The sequence below is a fragment of the Rattus norvegicus genome, chromosome 12 (genome assembly GCF_021556685.1).
Source record: "Rattus norvegicus strain SHRSP/BbbUtx chromosome 12, alternate assembly SHRSP_T2T, whole genome shotgun sequence".
Classification (NCBI taxonomy): domain Eukaryota; kingdom Metazoa; phylum Chordata; class Mammalia; order Rodentia; family Muridae; genus Rattus; species Rattus norvegicus.
In genome coordinates, this window is record NC_141545.1 from 49,451,724 (window position 1) to 49,466,579 (window position 14,856).

General features: G+C 49.7%; 1 protein-coding gene across 14 annotated transcripts in view; it reads right to left on the reverse strand.

Moving 5' to 3' along the window:
* Positions 1 to 14,856, reverse strand: part of Acacb (acetyl-CoA carboxylase beta) — a 110,527-nt gene that overhangs the window by 51,831 nt on the left and 43,840 nt on the right. For all 14 annotated transcript variants that reach the window (NM_053922.2, XM_087577588.1, XM_087577587.1 and 11 more), the window contains 8 exon segments: positions 374 to 477; positions 579 to 729; positions 2,731 to 2,894; positions 4,573 to 4,734; positions 8,162 to 8,332; positions 8,550 to 8,759; positions 12,136 to 12,246; positions 12,367 to 12,476. In NM_053922.2, the coding sequence (NP_446374.2) occupies positions 374 to 477; positions 579 to 729; positions 2,731 to 2,894; positions 4,573 to 4,734; positions 8,162 to 8,332; positions 8,550 to 8,759; positions 12,136 to 12,246; positions 12,367 to 12,476 (1,183 nt within the window).

Consider the following 14,856-nt stretch of genomic DNA (forward strand, 5'->3'; position numbering starts at 1 on the left):
GGACAGTCCTGCCCAACGATGATGACCCAAGCACAAGCCGCCTGTCAGCTTCACCCTCCCCTAAGGGCCCTCCAGAACCACAAACCTCCCTACCCCCCACTCTCAGTCTCTCCTAGGTGGAGTGAACACAGGCCATAACAGAGGCATCCCAGCTCAATGGTGACTGACCTGCCCTCAAAACCCGCCACCTAGCACGGGGTTGAAGATGGGGAGCATACTGGGTATGACCCCAGCACTCAGGAGGCTGAGGCAGGAGGATTAATTTTGATGCCAGCATGGGCTACTTAATGAGAGTCATCTCTCAGCAAGCCCCATTCTGCCCTCCCTGCAGCCCACACACCACCGGAGGGGAAGGGGAGAACTGTCCACCCACCTTTCCAAGGAATGCAGGAATTCCGTCATACAGGTTCTGAACATCGCGTCTGCCACGTTCAAGGCCCCACACACCACCCCGAGCATGATGTCCGGCTTCTCTGCCTAGGAAAGACTCCAGGTGTCCGTACCTGCAGGAAGCAGGGATCTCTGCCACCTCTTCCCCCCACCCCTGGGGGAGGGAGGCAGAGCAGCCTCTCCCTCACCTGCACCCGCTGAGCGATGAGGTGGTCCAGCCACCCCGTGTCGATATCATTGTTCTGGAAGCTCTCCGTCTCCAGAAGGTTGACGAGATATTCCACGGTGGTCCGGAAGTCACCCCGGATAGACAGTTCTTTCAAAGCCACCACCATGTTCCTGGAGAGACATGTGCCTGGTTTCCACATTTACCCACGGTTCCTGGGAGGTTTCTCAGAGCATCTGAGAGCGCGGGCATGTGGACTGGCTGGGTGACCTCACTTAACCATCCTGGGCCTCAGTTACCTCATCTGAAAAATGGGCTAATAACCCTGCCACTTGCAGTATTTGAGGGTTGCAAAGGGATGCTCCATCATCTAAAGCAGTTGCAGTGGCCCCTGATCCACAGAGAGGGGTGGGCCTCTCTGACTGAGAGCAAGTTCTGTCTCTCCTTGGTCTGTTCAAATCTCCTGTCTCATAAAAAGCCACTGCTGGGGTTGGGGATTTAGCTCAGTGGTAGAGCGCTTGCCTAGGAAGCGCAAGGCCCTGGGTTCCGTCCCCAGCTCCGAAAAAAAGAACTGGAAAAAAAAAAAAAAAGCCACTGCTGCCCATCCCTGGCTGCTCTGTCCAGATGTGTCTGTTGCCCCCGGCTCAGTGGCCATGCAGGAGGCATGGCTGCACCTTTGGGGAAGCCATTAGGATGAGGCACATTCCTGGAGAGGAAGCCCCAACCCCTCACAGCGTCCTGGGGAGCCATGAGCAGCTACTAGCAGAGACAGTAATAGTTATGTTTAAACAGTGAGAACATTAAAATGAAGGTGTCAACCAGCCACAGGTCTGACTCTGTGTGTGACATGGTCACGCAACTGAGGAAGACCGACTCTTTGCAGATGGCTTGACTATGTCGCTGATCAGGGAGCCAATCACAGAGTCCGAAGGCTTTCCTTTGCTAGACTCTGACAGCAATAAGAGACGGAGTTCCTGCGTCTGTAGCAGCTGCAGACGGTGACCGCAGTCTGAGCCTCCCCTAGAGCACGCTGGGCCCACTTCCTCCCATTAACCAAGTCTCACTTGCTTCAAGTCTCCCTCCACTCTCTCCGAGGACCTCAATTTGCCCAGAACGTGATCAAAATGAATTAGTCTGGGCTGCAGAGATGGCTCAGTGGTAAGGAGCACTGACTGCTCTTCCAGAGGTCCTGAGATCAATTCCCAGCAACCACATGGTGGTTCAACCATCTGTAATGGGATCTGATGCCCTCTTCTGGTGTGTTTGAAGATGGCAACAGTGTACTTACATATAAAATGAATTAGTCTCAGCCTAGCGAGGGGCACTACCACCAAAACTGTCAAATTAATTCACAGTTAAACAGCCAGACCAGAGTCTGACGCTTCTTAAACAAAACACTCCCGATGCCTTTGGACTCTTTACGTTCTGAAGTGTGGTCATCTGCCTGCATGGGACGTCTAATTACAACACAAAGTGGATTTTACCTTCCTGGGCCCATGTCCAGGCAGGGAGATGTCAAGAGGAGAGACAAGGGGAGTATCTTGTTAATGTGACTTTCTCCTTGTCACAGACTTGGGGTAGAGAGCAGGGAGCAGCAGGACCCCCAGAAGAAACTAAGTCTTGGAGTAGATGGTGTGGAAACTACTTATAAGGTGTTAACGGTGTCCCCATGCTCTCCTGAGCCTCATACTTGGCACCCTTTAGACACCATTGAATGGTTTGGGGGTCTCTTTGAAGTTAGATCTCTTGCACGCTCAAGACCTTGTGAGCCTTGGTGAGCTCCCTGACTTCACAGCAGGTCTCCAACAGAGGAAGAGACATGTTCTTGAACTTCAGTGCTTAAAACGGTAAGTGATGTTCAGGGAAGGGTTTGTGTGTGTGTGTGTGTGTGTGTGTGTGTGTGTGTGTGTGTGTGTGTGTGCATGCAGGTGCAGGTGCATCCACACCATTACAAGTGTGTGGGTCAGAGGTGTGTGTGTGAGCGTGTGTGTGCACCTCCAGCTGCCTTGTGGAACTGGGGTGGAACTCAGGTGATCAGGCCTGCACACAGGAACTTGTGAACGTTTCTTAAATTTGGGAGGCAGGGTTGGAGGGAAGGGAAGAAAGGGAAGGGAAGGGAAGGGAAGGGAAGGGAAGGGAAGGGAAGGGAAGGGAAGGGAAGGGGAGATACTGACGAAATAGCCTCTTCACGGTTCTCGCCCCAGGAGAAGCAGTGCCCAAACTGGGAATCGGCAAACTCGTGCAAGCCCCCAGCAGCGGCCACGCTGAAGTAACCCCACACGTTCTTGTTGCTGCGGAAGTTCAGCTCCTGCACTGTCCCTGAGCTTGGCTTAAAGCCCTGGAGTCCAGAGAGAGGGAAAAGAGGAACAGAAGTTATTTCTCTGAGCACCGAGTTAGGGAGATAACCGGGTCCACAAATAGCACTGACTTCACAAGCAGAAGGACCTGGGTGTGATCCCCACAACACCCAAAGACTGGACATTTTCACTGATAAAAATTTAAGCCAAGAGTGGAAAGGAGCACTGTCCACTCCTGCAGGGAACCTGGATTTCATTCCCAGGACCAACATGGTGGCTTATAAACATATGTGACTCCAGTTCAGGGGACCTTCATTTGGTCTTCTTAGGTACCGGGTCCACATATGGTGCACATATACGCAGGCAAGCAAAACACTCATACACATAAAATAAATAAATAAATATGTAGACTGTTGTCCGTATGCAGGTGAGGACTGGCACAAGTTAAGACTAGGCCTATGATCTGGCAGTGAAAAAGTAAGGCGGGCACCGAGTTTTGAAGGGAGGAGAATCAAGATGGAGGCAGAGAAAGACGACCCAGACCCATGTGGCCTTAAATGGCCATGGGTGGTTATGAGTATGTCATAGGGATGGACTTTTATGGGACAATTTGTCTCATCTAGGCGGGCAGTTTATATCATTATCAATGGGCCATGAGTTTATCGTGTGGATGTTTGTGGAGTGTAAATTTACTGAGATAAATCTGATTGATAAGTTACAAGCTTCTTGAGTCTTGATTTTAAGAGGTTGCTGGGAGTTGATACTATAACCATTAGGGGGAGGATGCTGGGAATGTGAGCAGAGTTCTGTGGCTGACAGCCAGGAGCGCGGCGGCCGGACCAGAGAATAGCTAGAGGTAGTGTGGCATGATGCCCTAGATGAATATACCCCGCTAATGCCATATGACTCGATGATGATATATATATATATAAATTTTAAGTAAGCTAGGTATGGTAGCACATGCCTTTAATCTCAGCACTCAGGAGGCAGAATCTGGAGTTTGAGGACAGAGTTACTAGAGAAAGACCTTGTCTCAAGCACACACACTAAATCTTTGATTAAAAAATAAAACACAAAGGTCTAGAGAGATCGCTCAGTGGTTAAGAGCACTGACTGCTCTTCCAGAGGTCCTGAGTTCAATTCCCAGTATCCACAAAGTGGCTCACAGCCATCTGTAATGAGATCTGATGCCCTCCTCTGGTGTGTCTGAAGACAGCTATGGTATACTCATAAAACACACAACACACACACACACACATGGAAACCAGAGGAGACTGGTGAGCCCTAGAACAATGAGTGGTCAGAGGTGTGGAAGCAATGAAGCCAGAAGATTGTTTTAAAGACCCCAGTTAAAAGGAGTCTCAAGGGGACCTCCTAGAGGCTCCCTGAAAGACAGGACTACAGCCAAAAGCGCAGAAACCCCAGAACTCGGGATTCAAATCTGGCTACACATGCCGAAGGTGGGAATCATGTGGAGAGTCAGGAATGGCTTACCTGACCCCAGCAGGCTGTAATGTGACCACCACCCAGAGAGGTCATGGGAGTGAGGGGCTGTGTGAAGGGTCTTGGTGAAGCCCAAAGCCATGACTGATAGCTTCCACCCAGAGTTTCTTGGGTATGAGCTGAGAATTCTGGGTGCTCGTGCTCTCATACCATAGACCAGGGCCCACCCTCCGCTGCGAGCCTGCAGTTGGTAGAAACACGGGGACCCACACTTGCCTCGTCTGGGTTTTCGCTGGTGATCCTGGCTGCAATGACATGGCCTCGGGCAATGGGAGGGCTCAAAGGGGTCTCAAAAGAAACGGGGGTCACTCCCCAGGGGGACTCTCCGTACAGAAGCCGTATGTCCTTCAGCCGGTGCAGGGGCACGCCCATGGCGATCTAAGGAGAAACCCATCCCACAGGTCAGTGTGCTGGGATCCTGGTCCTGGGACATGGCGGGCAGCAGTGGAATGTGAAGAAGAGGCTCAGTCAACACTTTCAGATATACTGAGCCTATAACGTCTCAACAGCGCTGTGTACAGGGGAACAGGAGAGGAGAGAACGTCAACTGAGCCTGCTATCACACACTCCAAGTCCAGTACTTAGGAAGCTGAGGCAGGAGGATCGCAAGTTCCTGGCCACACTAGGATAACCCTGGGGATGGGCACACGGGAAGACCTGGCTTGTGCACGTGAAGGTGTGTGTGGACCATCGTGACAGAAGGATCTCCGCCATTAAGTCTGAGGCTAGCCTCTTGGAGCCACAGAGAGAAGCCACAGGGCTGGCTGGGTGGTCACAGAGGCTTCATGAAAGCAACAAGAAAAGCCTAGGCGCGTCACCGCCTCCTCTTAAGCACGTGGTGGAATTCGGCATCTCAAAAGGACGCAGGAATGTTCTGCAAAAATACTTAGTGTGAATCGAAACAGAAGAAATAATTGAGCAAATCCAAACTGACAGACACTCAGCCTGAATGCTCAAAAACACCGGTTTTTGGGCCAGTGAGATGGCTCAACAGATATAGGTGACTGCTGCCAAGCCTGACGACCTGAGTTCAAGGCTCAGGACCCATGTTGGGGAAAGAGAGAACCTACAAAATATCTTCTGACATGACAGGATGTGGCATGACATGCTCACAATCCCACATGACGAATGCTTATGTTCACATGACACATGTCCTCAGTCACACAAGACATGCATGTTCACATTTATGTACAACGCACATGCTCACAGTCACACATGACACATACTCACATGCATGACACATGCCCAGTCACACATGTCACATGTGCTCACACCCACATGATACACATACTCAGTCATACATGACATGTGCTCACAATCATATATGACACATGTGCTCAGACACACATGATACATGCTTAGTCACACAAGACTCATGCACATGACACACAGTCACAATAACACACTAAATGGCATAGCATGACGTGTTCACGGTCACAAAAGACACATGCTCACATTCATGCATGACACATGTGTTCAATCACACATGACACATGTGCTCATAGTCACGCATGACACAGGTGCTCAGTCACTGACACACACGATGTGACGTGGCATGACAAGCTCACATTCACACATGCAAAGTAAGTCAATGTCTTAAGAAAAAAGTCGAGGTTGGGGATTTAGCTCAGTGGTAGAGCACTTGCCTAGCAAGCGCAAGGCCCTGGGTTTGGTCCCCAGCTCCGAAAAAAAGAACCAAAAAAAAAAAAAAAAGACTGAAAAGACTAGAGAATGTTCCAGATATGAGACTGCACACACATGACAGTGAAGGGGAACAGGCATCTGGGTTGGATCAGAATCCTTTAAACTCCCATGGGCTACAACCCCGACACTGTCACAGAACACCTTGTTCCTTTACATGGCCACACTGGCGGGAGGGGAGGTCACAAGGTTCAGTCCCACCTGTTGGTTCATAGCCCTCTCTGCCACTGACCCAGAGGTGAGAAACTGTGCTGAGCTAGGGCCTTGGGGTCCCTCCCCATCAATGCCTCATGATAAATTCATGTTCCTATCCAGTACCTGGGTACTTGGATTGGCTAGGCAGGGAGAAACTCTGCTAACCAGGCTCTGTGTATGGCTGCAGACAACAGACAAGCCATCCTTTCAAGGGAAAGTCCTTTCTCCTTTCTCCTCCCCCTTCTCTTTGCTCCCTCCCTCCCTCGCCCCACCTCTCTCTCACAACCCCACAAGGTTCACTCTCCCACCTCAAGGTTCGAACGAGTAGGGTTGTGGTGTCCTGTGCACGCATGTGCTTAGAGTTTAAAGCTCCAACAGACTCCAGTCCACTCCCTGTGTCCTATGTGTGGTTGAGGGCACGGTCCCTGGTCTTCCTGACCCTGCTGTCCTGTCTTCCCCCAAGGACAGACTATAAATCCATCTGAAGCCATAAGGCAAAATGAACTCTCCGCCCCATAAGTTTTTGCTCATGGTATTTTATCATAGCAATAGAAACGTAATGCATTGCTCTCCCAGAGGACCCAGGTTCTGTACCCAGCATCAGATGACTCATGATGTGGATAACTCCCACCCTACTCCAGGCGGCGTGGGGGGGGGGTTTCGATGCCCCCTGGCCTCCAAGGGCACCTGCATGAGTGTAGTGCACAAAAACTCATGCAGATGCACGCAAGAATAAATAGTCCTTTAAATTTTTCTTTAAAAACACCATAGAAATAGGGAAGGAGGAAAGACCAGAGGGAAAGGAACATTAATTTTAAAAAAATGTTAGAATATGGGCTGGAGAGATGGCTCAGTGGTTAGGAGCACTGACTGCTCTCCCAGAGGTCCTGAGTTCAATTCCCAGCAACCACATGGTGGCTCACAACCATCTGCAATGGGATCTGATGTCCTTTTCTGGTGTGTCTGAAGACAGCTACAGTGTACTTATATATTATAAATAAATAAATCTTTTTTAAAAATGTTAGAATTCTTATTAACAAAGAGGTCCTTCGTGATGGGTCACACGCTCTCCAGGTTTCTGTAATGTGCATGACATTAATGAACTGTCACGCGCTGAGAGGCCAGCTCAGGAGGCTGGGTTGCCACCCCTTATGCCCAAGCACCCCCGTCTCGAGACTGTCCTCCCAAACCCTTGTCCGGGGAAAGCTAACCCTATAAAAAGGGAACAGTAGACAGCAAAATGGCCCAAGAATGAGGTCTCTGCGTCCTTGAGAACAGGAGAGTAAACAGTGGAAGCAAAACCAGTGTCTGTGAACCGGGCTGGGAGGTCAGTCATTCCCAGTCACCTTCCCAAAGCCAAGAGCCTGGGCTACTGGTCGCCCTGTAATACAGAAAGGCCTGGGGTGGAAACAGCTGCCTGCGGTCAGGGAGAACGTGCTCTGCCGGGGGACCATCTTAGTAGTCAAATGATCTCACAGACCCTTTGGTTCCTGGGATTCCCCACTGGGTCCTTCCTGATGGCCCATGTGTCTGATCTAACGCTCTCTCATCATTCTGCTCCTCGCTGCTCTATCCTTTACTCCTGATTAATGCTGTAAACTTAATAAAAACAAATCCCTTCAAAACCCAAATTCTCCCTATGAAGCAAGGTGTGAACCTAGGCCACGTGAAAAAGAAAATCCCAGAGTTGAGGAAGCCCCGCCCCCCCCCCCCCCCGTTTAGCGTTGGGAAAGCTCCACCCTCTAGGGTTTAGAATTGGGAAGCCCCGCCCCTAGTGTTAGAGTTGGGGAAGCCGCCCCTCGCCCCCCCTCCCGTTTAGAGTTGGGAAAGCCCCGCCCCCTAGGGCTTAGAGTTGGGGAAGCCTCGCACACGCACACGGGGTCTTGGGCCCCATTTCTCAAGAACTCACCTGTAACTGTGCAGCGGGCAGGTTGACATCTGCGATCATTTCAGTGCAGGGATGTTCCACCTGCAGGCGTGGGTTCAGCTCCAAGAAGTGAAAGCTGCCATCCTGGCTGTATAGGTACTCCACGGTTCCCGCGCTCACATAACCCACAGTCTTGGCCAGGAGGACGGCACACTGCAGAGACAGAGGCCAAGGACTCTCTCGGGTCATTATGAATGTCAGCACCTGTTCCCTCCCAGGGGCAAACTGAGGACCCACCTTGTGGGGCCAAACACATCTGTGTGATGCCGGGATCACCACCCTCCATGGGCTTTGTCACACCCACACTTCCAGCCACCATGACTGTAGCCAATGCTGCAGAGCTGCCCCAAGCCCACTCTGCCAAAGGCACCTGTTCCATGAACTCAAACACAGCCGGAGCAGCGATGGTGGCCGGAGCCTCCTCAATGATCTTCTGGTGCCGCCTCTGGATGGAGCAGTCTCGTCCAAACAGGGACACTGCGTTCCCATACTGATCTGCCAAGACCTGGACCTCCAAGTGCCGAGCATTCTGGGCCAGCTTCATGAGAAAGATGGGCGAGCCCGGGATCTCACTCTGCACCTGTTGGGGAGGCCCAGGTGGTGATGGAACCGGGAGGATCCAGCTCTGGAAGCTTCTGGAATTTTACAATAGCTGGGATATGGGCGGGGGCTCCCCCCATGCTCCACTCCCTCCTTGTGTTCATTTTAATTCCAACAGACACATGGACTGCTTTCTCATCGTTCTGAAGTCAACGCTGTTAAAAGAGCATCAGTTCCACCGATACTTGGAACCCCAGCACCCAAGAGGCTGAAACAGGAAGACTGTTCTAAGTTTAGGGCCAGCCTGGGCTACATGCAGAATATACGACTAGCCTTAGCTATGCAGAAAGTTCAAGGCCAGGCTGAGCTACACAGCAAACACAAAAACAAACAACAGAACCCCAGGTGAGTTTAGTTTTCTGGGTGTGTAGCAGCATGGTGTCGATAATTAATGTATTATGCACTTGAAATTTGCTTCAAAAAAAAAAAAAAAAAAAAAAAAAACTCAGTGCTCTTCCCAAACGACATAAGCACCTGGCGACATGTCTGTAAACTGAATTGGCCGTGAGAATCACCCCTGCAAATATATGCAGGATGGAAAGCCACACTGAACAGTTTAAACATATATGGCTTTATCTGTCAAACATAGATCCACAGAGGGGTGGGGGAAGGGTGCAAGCTACTTCTGCACATTCTGTAGCACATAGAACACTTCTTTAGAGAAAACCCGCTCACATCCACCTCTGAGCTGTGGGGACTTGGCGGGAGAGATGGGAACCATCCCTGCTGCTATTCAAAGTTTCTAGACGTTCTTCCTGAGGTTCTGCTCAGCTCAGCAGGCACAGTGTGGCAGAGGAACTGCCATCAGGATGCGGCATTAACACGTGCCCACAGCGTGACCACCGGAAATCCTTTCTTGAAAGCTCTCAAAGTGAGTTGTCAGTGCGACGTGCACGGGCTTAACCTAAGTTCCTCTCTAGGGAGCTTCTGTTGTCAGAGTCTCACTGTCACTCTAGCTGGCCTTGGACTATGTGGACTAGGTACAGAGACATACTGGCACACAAAACACCCCTTGGGATGGTTTGTTTATGCTCGGCCCAAGGAGTGGCACTATTGGAGGAGGTGTGGCCTTGTTGGAGGTGTGGCCTTGTTGGAAGAGGCGTGGCCTTGTTGTGGTGGGTGTGACCTGTTGGAGTGGGTGTGGCCTTGATAGAAGAGGTGTGGCCTTATTGGAGAAGGTGTGACCTCGTTGGAGTAGGCGTGGCCCTGTTGGAGGAGGTGTGTCCTGTTGGAGTAGGCGTGGCCCTGCTGAAGTGGATGTGATCTTGTTGGAGTAAGTGTGGCCTTGTTGGAGTGGGTGTGTCACTGTAGGTGTGGGCTCTAAGACCTCATCCTAGCTGCCTGGAAGCCAGTCTTCTCCTAGTGGCCTTCAGATGAAGTTGTAGAACTCTCAGCATCTCCTGTACCAGGCCTGCCTGGAGGCTGCCCTGCTCCTGCCTTGATCATAATGGACTGAACCTCTGAACCTGTAAGCCAGCCCCAATTAAATGTCCTTATAAGACTTGCCTTGGTCGGGTTGGGGATTTAGCTCAGCAATAGAGCGCTTGCCTAGCAAGCACAAGGCCCTGGGTTTGGTCCCCAGCTCCGGAAAAAAAAAAAAAAAAAAAGGCTTGCCTTGATCATGGTGTCTGCTCACAGAAGTAAAGGCCTAACTGAGACACCCCTATACATAAAATAAAACTTAAGGGAAGAAAAAAAGTTGAGTTATCTTAAGCAACATTAAACCCTTCCCCCAAATGTGGGGGGATGGGGATGGTAGGGAGTGTGAAGCTGAAGGTTGAGCTGTAGCTCATTGGTGTAGCCTAGCTCCAGCAAGGTGGTCTCCTGCACCCCTCACCTGAAAAAGAAGGCCGACCAGTACAAGTTAAACACACAATCTCTCACAGGCCTGCAGCCCGGGGAGTACCAGGCTTCAGTGTGTTGCTGATCAAAGGTAGCGAAAAGCAAGAAAACACAGAGGTCATGTCCACAGGAAACTGAGCATCTAGACACTTAAAAACGAACCCCAAAATACCCTTTGCAAATAGAAGGCCATTTCGGAGATCCCCTAAGGCACAGAACCGCCCATCTGAAGGAAGGCCGCCAAGGCCAGCAGGGGCTGTGGGCTTGTGGGCAGCAATGTGCACGTCCGCTTACACCACAAGGTGGGTGAGAGGCTCACTGGCAGAGAGCATGCCTGGAAGGTGAGAGACCTTGTGTCCCACCCCAGCACCACCAAATACATACATACATACATACATACATACATACATACATACATGAATGGTTGGCCAGGCGGCTCAGTGGTGTGGGGAACTGAGTTCAAATCCCAGAACCCACATAAGCAATAGTGCACTTGTCTGTTATCCCAGCACCCTGGGACAGAAGGATACCTGGGAGACCTCACATTTCACAGACAACCAAACTAGAGCACACAGCAGCAAAAACAGTGAGAGAGCCTGCCTTGAACAGGTGGAGGACCAGCAACTGAGGTGTCTAGTAGTAGCTGGCTTTGGCTACTTTGTGGCTTTCTTTCTTCCACCCCTCTCCACTCTCTTCCCACCCTAACAACCCCCTAACACTAGATAAGAGAGACCACTTAACACAAGGCAACAAACAACAATCCTCTGGGGGCGGGGCTGACATTTATACATCCTCTGAAAAGTCCCCAGAATTCCCAGTGCTACACAATTCAGAAACTATCGGCAGCTGGCAAAACCATGCCTCTGCTCCAGGCAAATCACAGTCATCCACTGTGAATGGTCTAAAGCAGCCCCGTATCCCACACCTGGGGTTAAAATGAAAACAAATTCTTAAAATACCTCTGTGGGTTTTTTTTTTTATGTTCTTTTTTTTTTTTTCTTTTCTTTTTTTCAGAGGTGGGGACCGAACCCAGGGCCTTGCGCATGCTAGGCAAGCTCTCTACCACTGAGCTAAATCCCCAACCCCTTATAATATTATTTATATGAGTACACTGTCACCATTACAGATGGTTGTGAGCCACCATGTGGTTGCTGTGATTTGAACTCAGGACCTCTGGAAAAGCAGTCAGTGCTCTTAACCGCTGAGCCATTTCTCCAGCGACCTCTGTGGTTTGTAAAGAAAGCAAAATTCTCACTACGGTGCATAAGCATACGCGTGCACGTGCACACACACACACACACACACACACACACACACACACACACGCATGCACTCGCACACATACACACGCATGCATGCACACATACTCAAACACACACAACAGACAAACAACAACAACAAACGATTATAATCCCAGCTCCTGCAGGCGTGGTCCTGGTGGTCCTGGGAAGTTGCTAATCAAAACCATCAGCCAGCAGCCCACAGGCAGGGAAGGCAGGGCAGGAGGCACTCACCTGTCTGAAAAGCATCGGGAAGTCCTCTGCACTCTCAGCCCTGCGGATTCCTTTCCCTCCTCCACCTTCAGAGGCTTTGATCATCAGAGGAAATCCTACTTTTTCTGCTGCCTGAGGGGAAAAGGCAGACAGATGGCTTTAAAGGTGGAACAAGTCCAACTCCAGGACGGAGGGAGGCTTGTATCACTCTGGCCTGCAGTTACCACTCAGACCCTGCACATCTGCTGCTACCTGCAAGCCTTCGTCCACATCTCTCACACAGCCTTGTTCATAAACGTCTTCCGGGACGCTGATGCATTTGCCCTGATGCTGGCTGTCCTCCGTCCACTCCACTGTGAGACCTGAAGGGGACAAAGAGAGTCGTGTCCTCCTCGGGATAGCAAGAACACAGCCCAGTGGCTGCACCCAGTGTCTTACGACCCTGAATGGGAGTCATGCTTAAGAAACATACGGGTTATGAACACTGCCCGCTCCTCCAGGAGACCTGGGTTCCCATCCTAGCACCCAAGTCAGGCAGCTCCCAGCAGCCTCTGACTACAGCTCCAAAGGGTCTGACAGCCTCTTGTGGCCTCTGCAGGCACTGTACATCACAAACACACACACACACACACACACACACACACACACATCACACACACAGACATATGTGTGCACACACAGGAGACACACATACACACATGAACACACATGCACACATACACTCACACATACAGGCACATGCACACACAAAGATACATTCACACACACACAGGAGACACACATAGACACATGAACACACACAGTCACATACACTCACACACATATATATACTCACACACATATACACATATGGCACACACAGATAAGATACACAGATACACACACATTCTCATACACTCACTCACTCAGACATGTGCACACACACATACATATATACACTCACACACATGGCACACATACAAGATACACAAACTCTCATACACTCATTCACATACAGACACACACATTAATAACTTTAAAAATCTTTAAAACTAGACACACACAGCAAGATGGGCCTGGATCTAGACAGCGTCCCCATCTACTCTATGGAGTCACTTCTCTGGTCCCTGCTTTTCCAAAACCATGGGAAGATTGAACTAACTTTCCATATTGGGAAATGTTTACCCTTTAGAGGGGAAATTTACACTGAGTAGCAAAACCTTGACACTTTTTGCTTTTGTTCTTTAATCTGTCCTAGAAGTCCTACTTTGGGGGTTCACCCAAAGATGATTGAAATCGCACATATTTAACCCACTTATCTTAGGTATTTTTAAATTACGAAACAAATCAGGAAAAGCCCTAAGTCATAAAACTACAGAGGGTAATGAAGTGAATCACAGCACGTGCACATGATAAACTCTGGCACAGGCCCCGGTCGTGGGATACAAGCCTGCGACCCAGCTATTCGTGAGGCTGAAGCAGGAGGATGGTGAGTTCTAAGCTAGCCTGAAAAACTAGAGCCCATCTCGAAACCAAACACAAAAGGAAGAGGCTGAGGGGTAGCGTGTGCCACACATGTGCAAGGGGCTGGGCTCCGTCCCCAGGACCACAAATCCTGACAGTGTACGCAGGCGTCTCGGACGGCACAGAGTCCATTTACTGGGACAGAGAGAAGGCCCTCGTCATAAAGGACTTGGCTTACATCTAGGGCTGGTCCAGGAGCTTCCAGACAATTCTCCCGTCTCTGCTTCCTGTCTCTCTCCACACAAGAGTGCTGAGACTGCAGGTGTGCACACTGTGTGCTGCTTTTTGTGGGTTCTGGAGACCCAACTCCACTAGACAGCAAGTGCTTTTTCAAGTGCTTTTTTTTTTCATTTTTCTTTTTTTCAGAGCTGGGGACCGAACCCAGGGCCTTGCACTTGCTAGGCAAGCACTCTACCACTGAGCTAAATCCCCAACCCCGAGGACAAGTGCTTTAATGCTGAGCTAGCTCACCAGCCAGATCTGGTTTTTAACAGGATATGACTAAAACTAATGGCTGGGAAAGAGATCCACAGCGCCAGTGTTCAACCCGGGAGTAGGCTGTCTTCTTTTGTCGTGTGTGTGTGTGTGTGTGTGTGTGTGTGTGTGTGTGCGCGCGCGCGTGCGCGCGCATATGTGAGAGTAGTGTGTGTTAGTGCAAGTGTTAATGTGTGTATAAATGCATGTGTATTAGCATGTTTGTTAATGTATGTATGTGTGTTAGTGTAAGTGTTAAAGTGTGTAATAGTGTATGAGCATGTGTATGTTAGAGTATGTGTGCGTGTTAGTGCAAGTAGTGTGTGTGTTAGTGCAAGTATTAGAGTATGTGTATATTTGTGTTAGTAAAAGTGTTACAGTGTGTGTTAGTGTATGTGTATTAGTTTGTATATCAGTGAATGTATGTGTGTTAGTGCAAGTGTTAAAGTGTGTGTGTTAGAGTGTGTTAATATATGTGTTAGTGTATGTTAATGTATATATGTGTGTTAGTGTAAGTGTTAGAGTGCATGTTAGAGTATGTGTGTGCATGTGTGAGTATATGTGTGTTAGAGTGTTTGTTAATATATGTGTTATCGAGTGTATGTTAATGTATGTATGTGTGTTAGTGCAAGGGTCAAAGTATGTGTGATAGTGTGTGTGCATGTGTGAGTATGTGTGTGTGTTAGGGTGTGTGTATGTGTATGTGTGTGTAAGTGTTAGGGTGTATGTGTATGTGTGTGTGTTAGGGTGTGTGTGTAAGTGTTA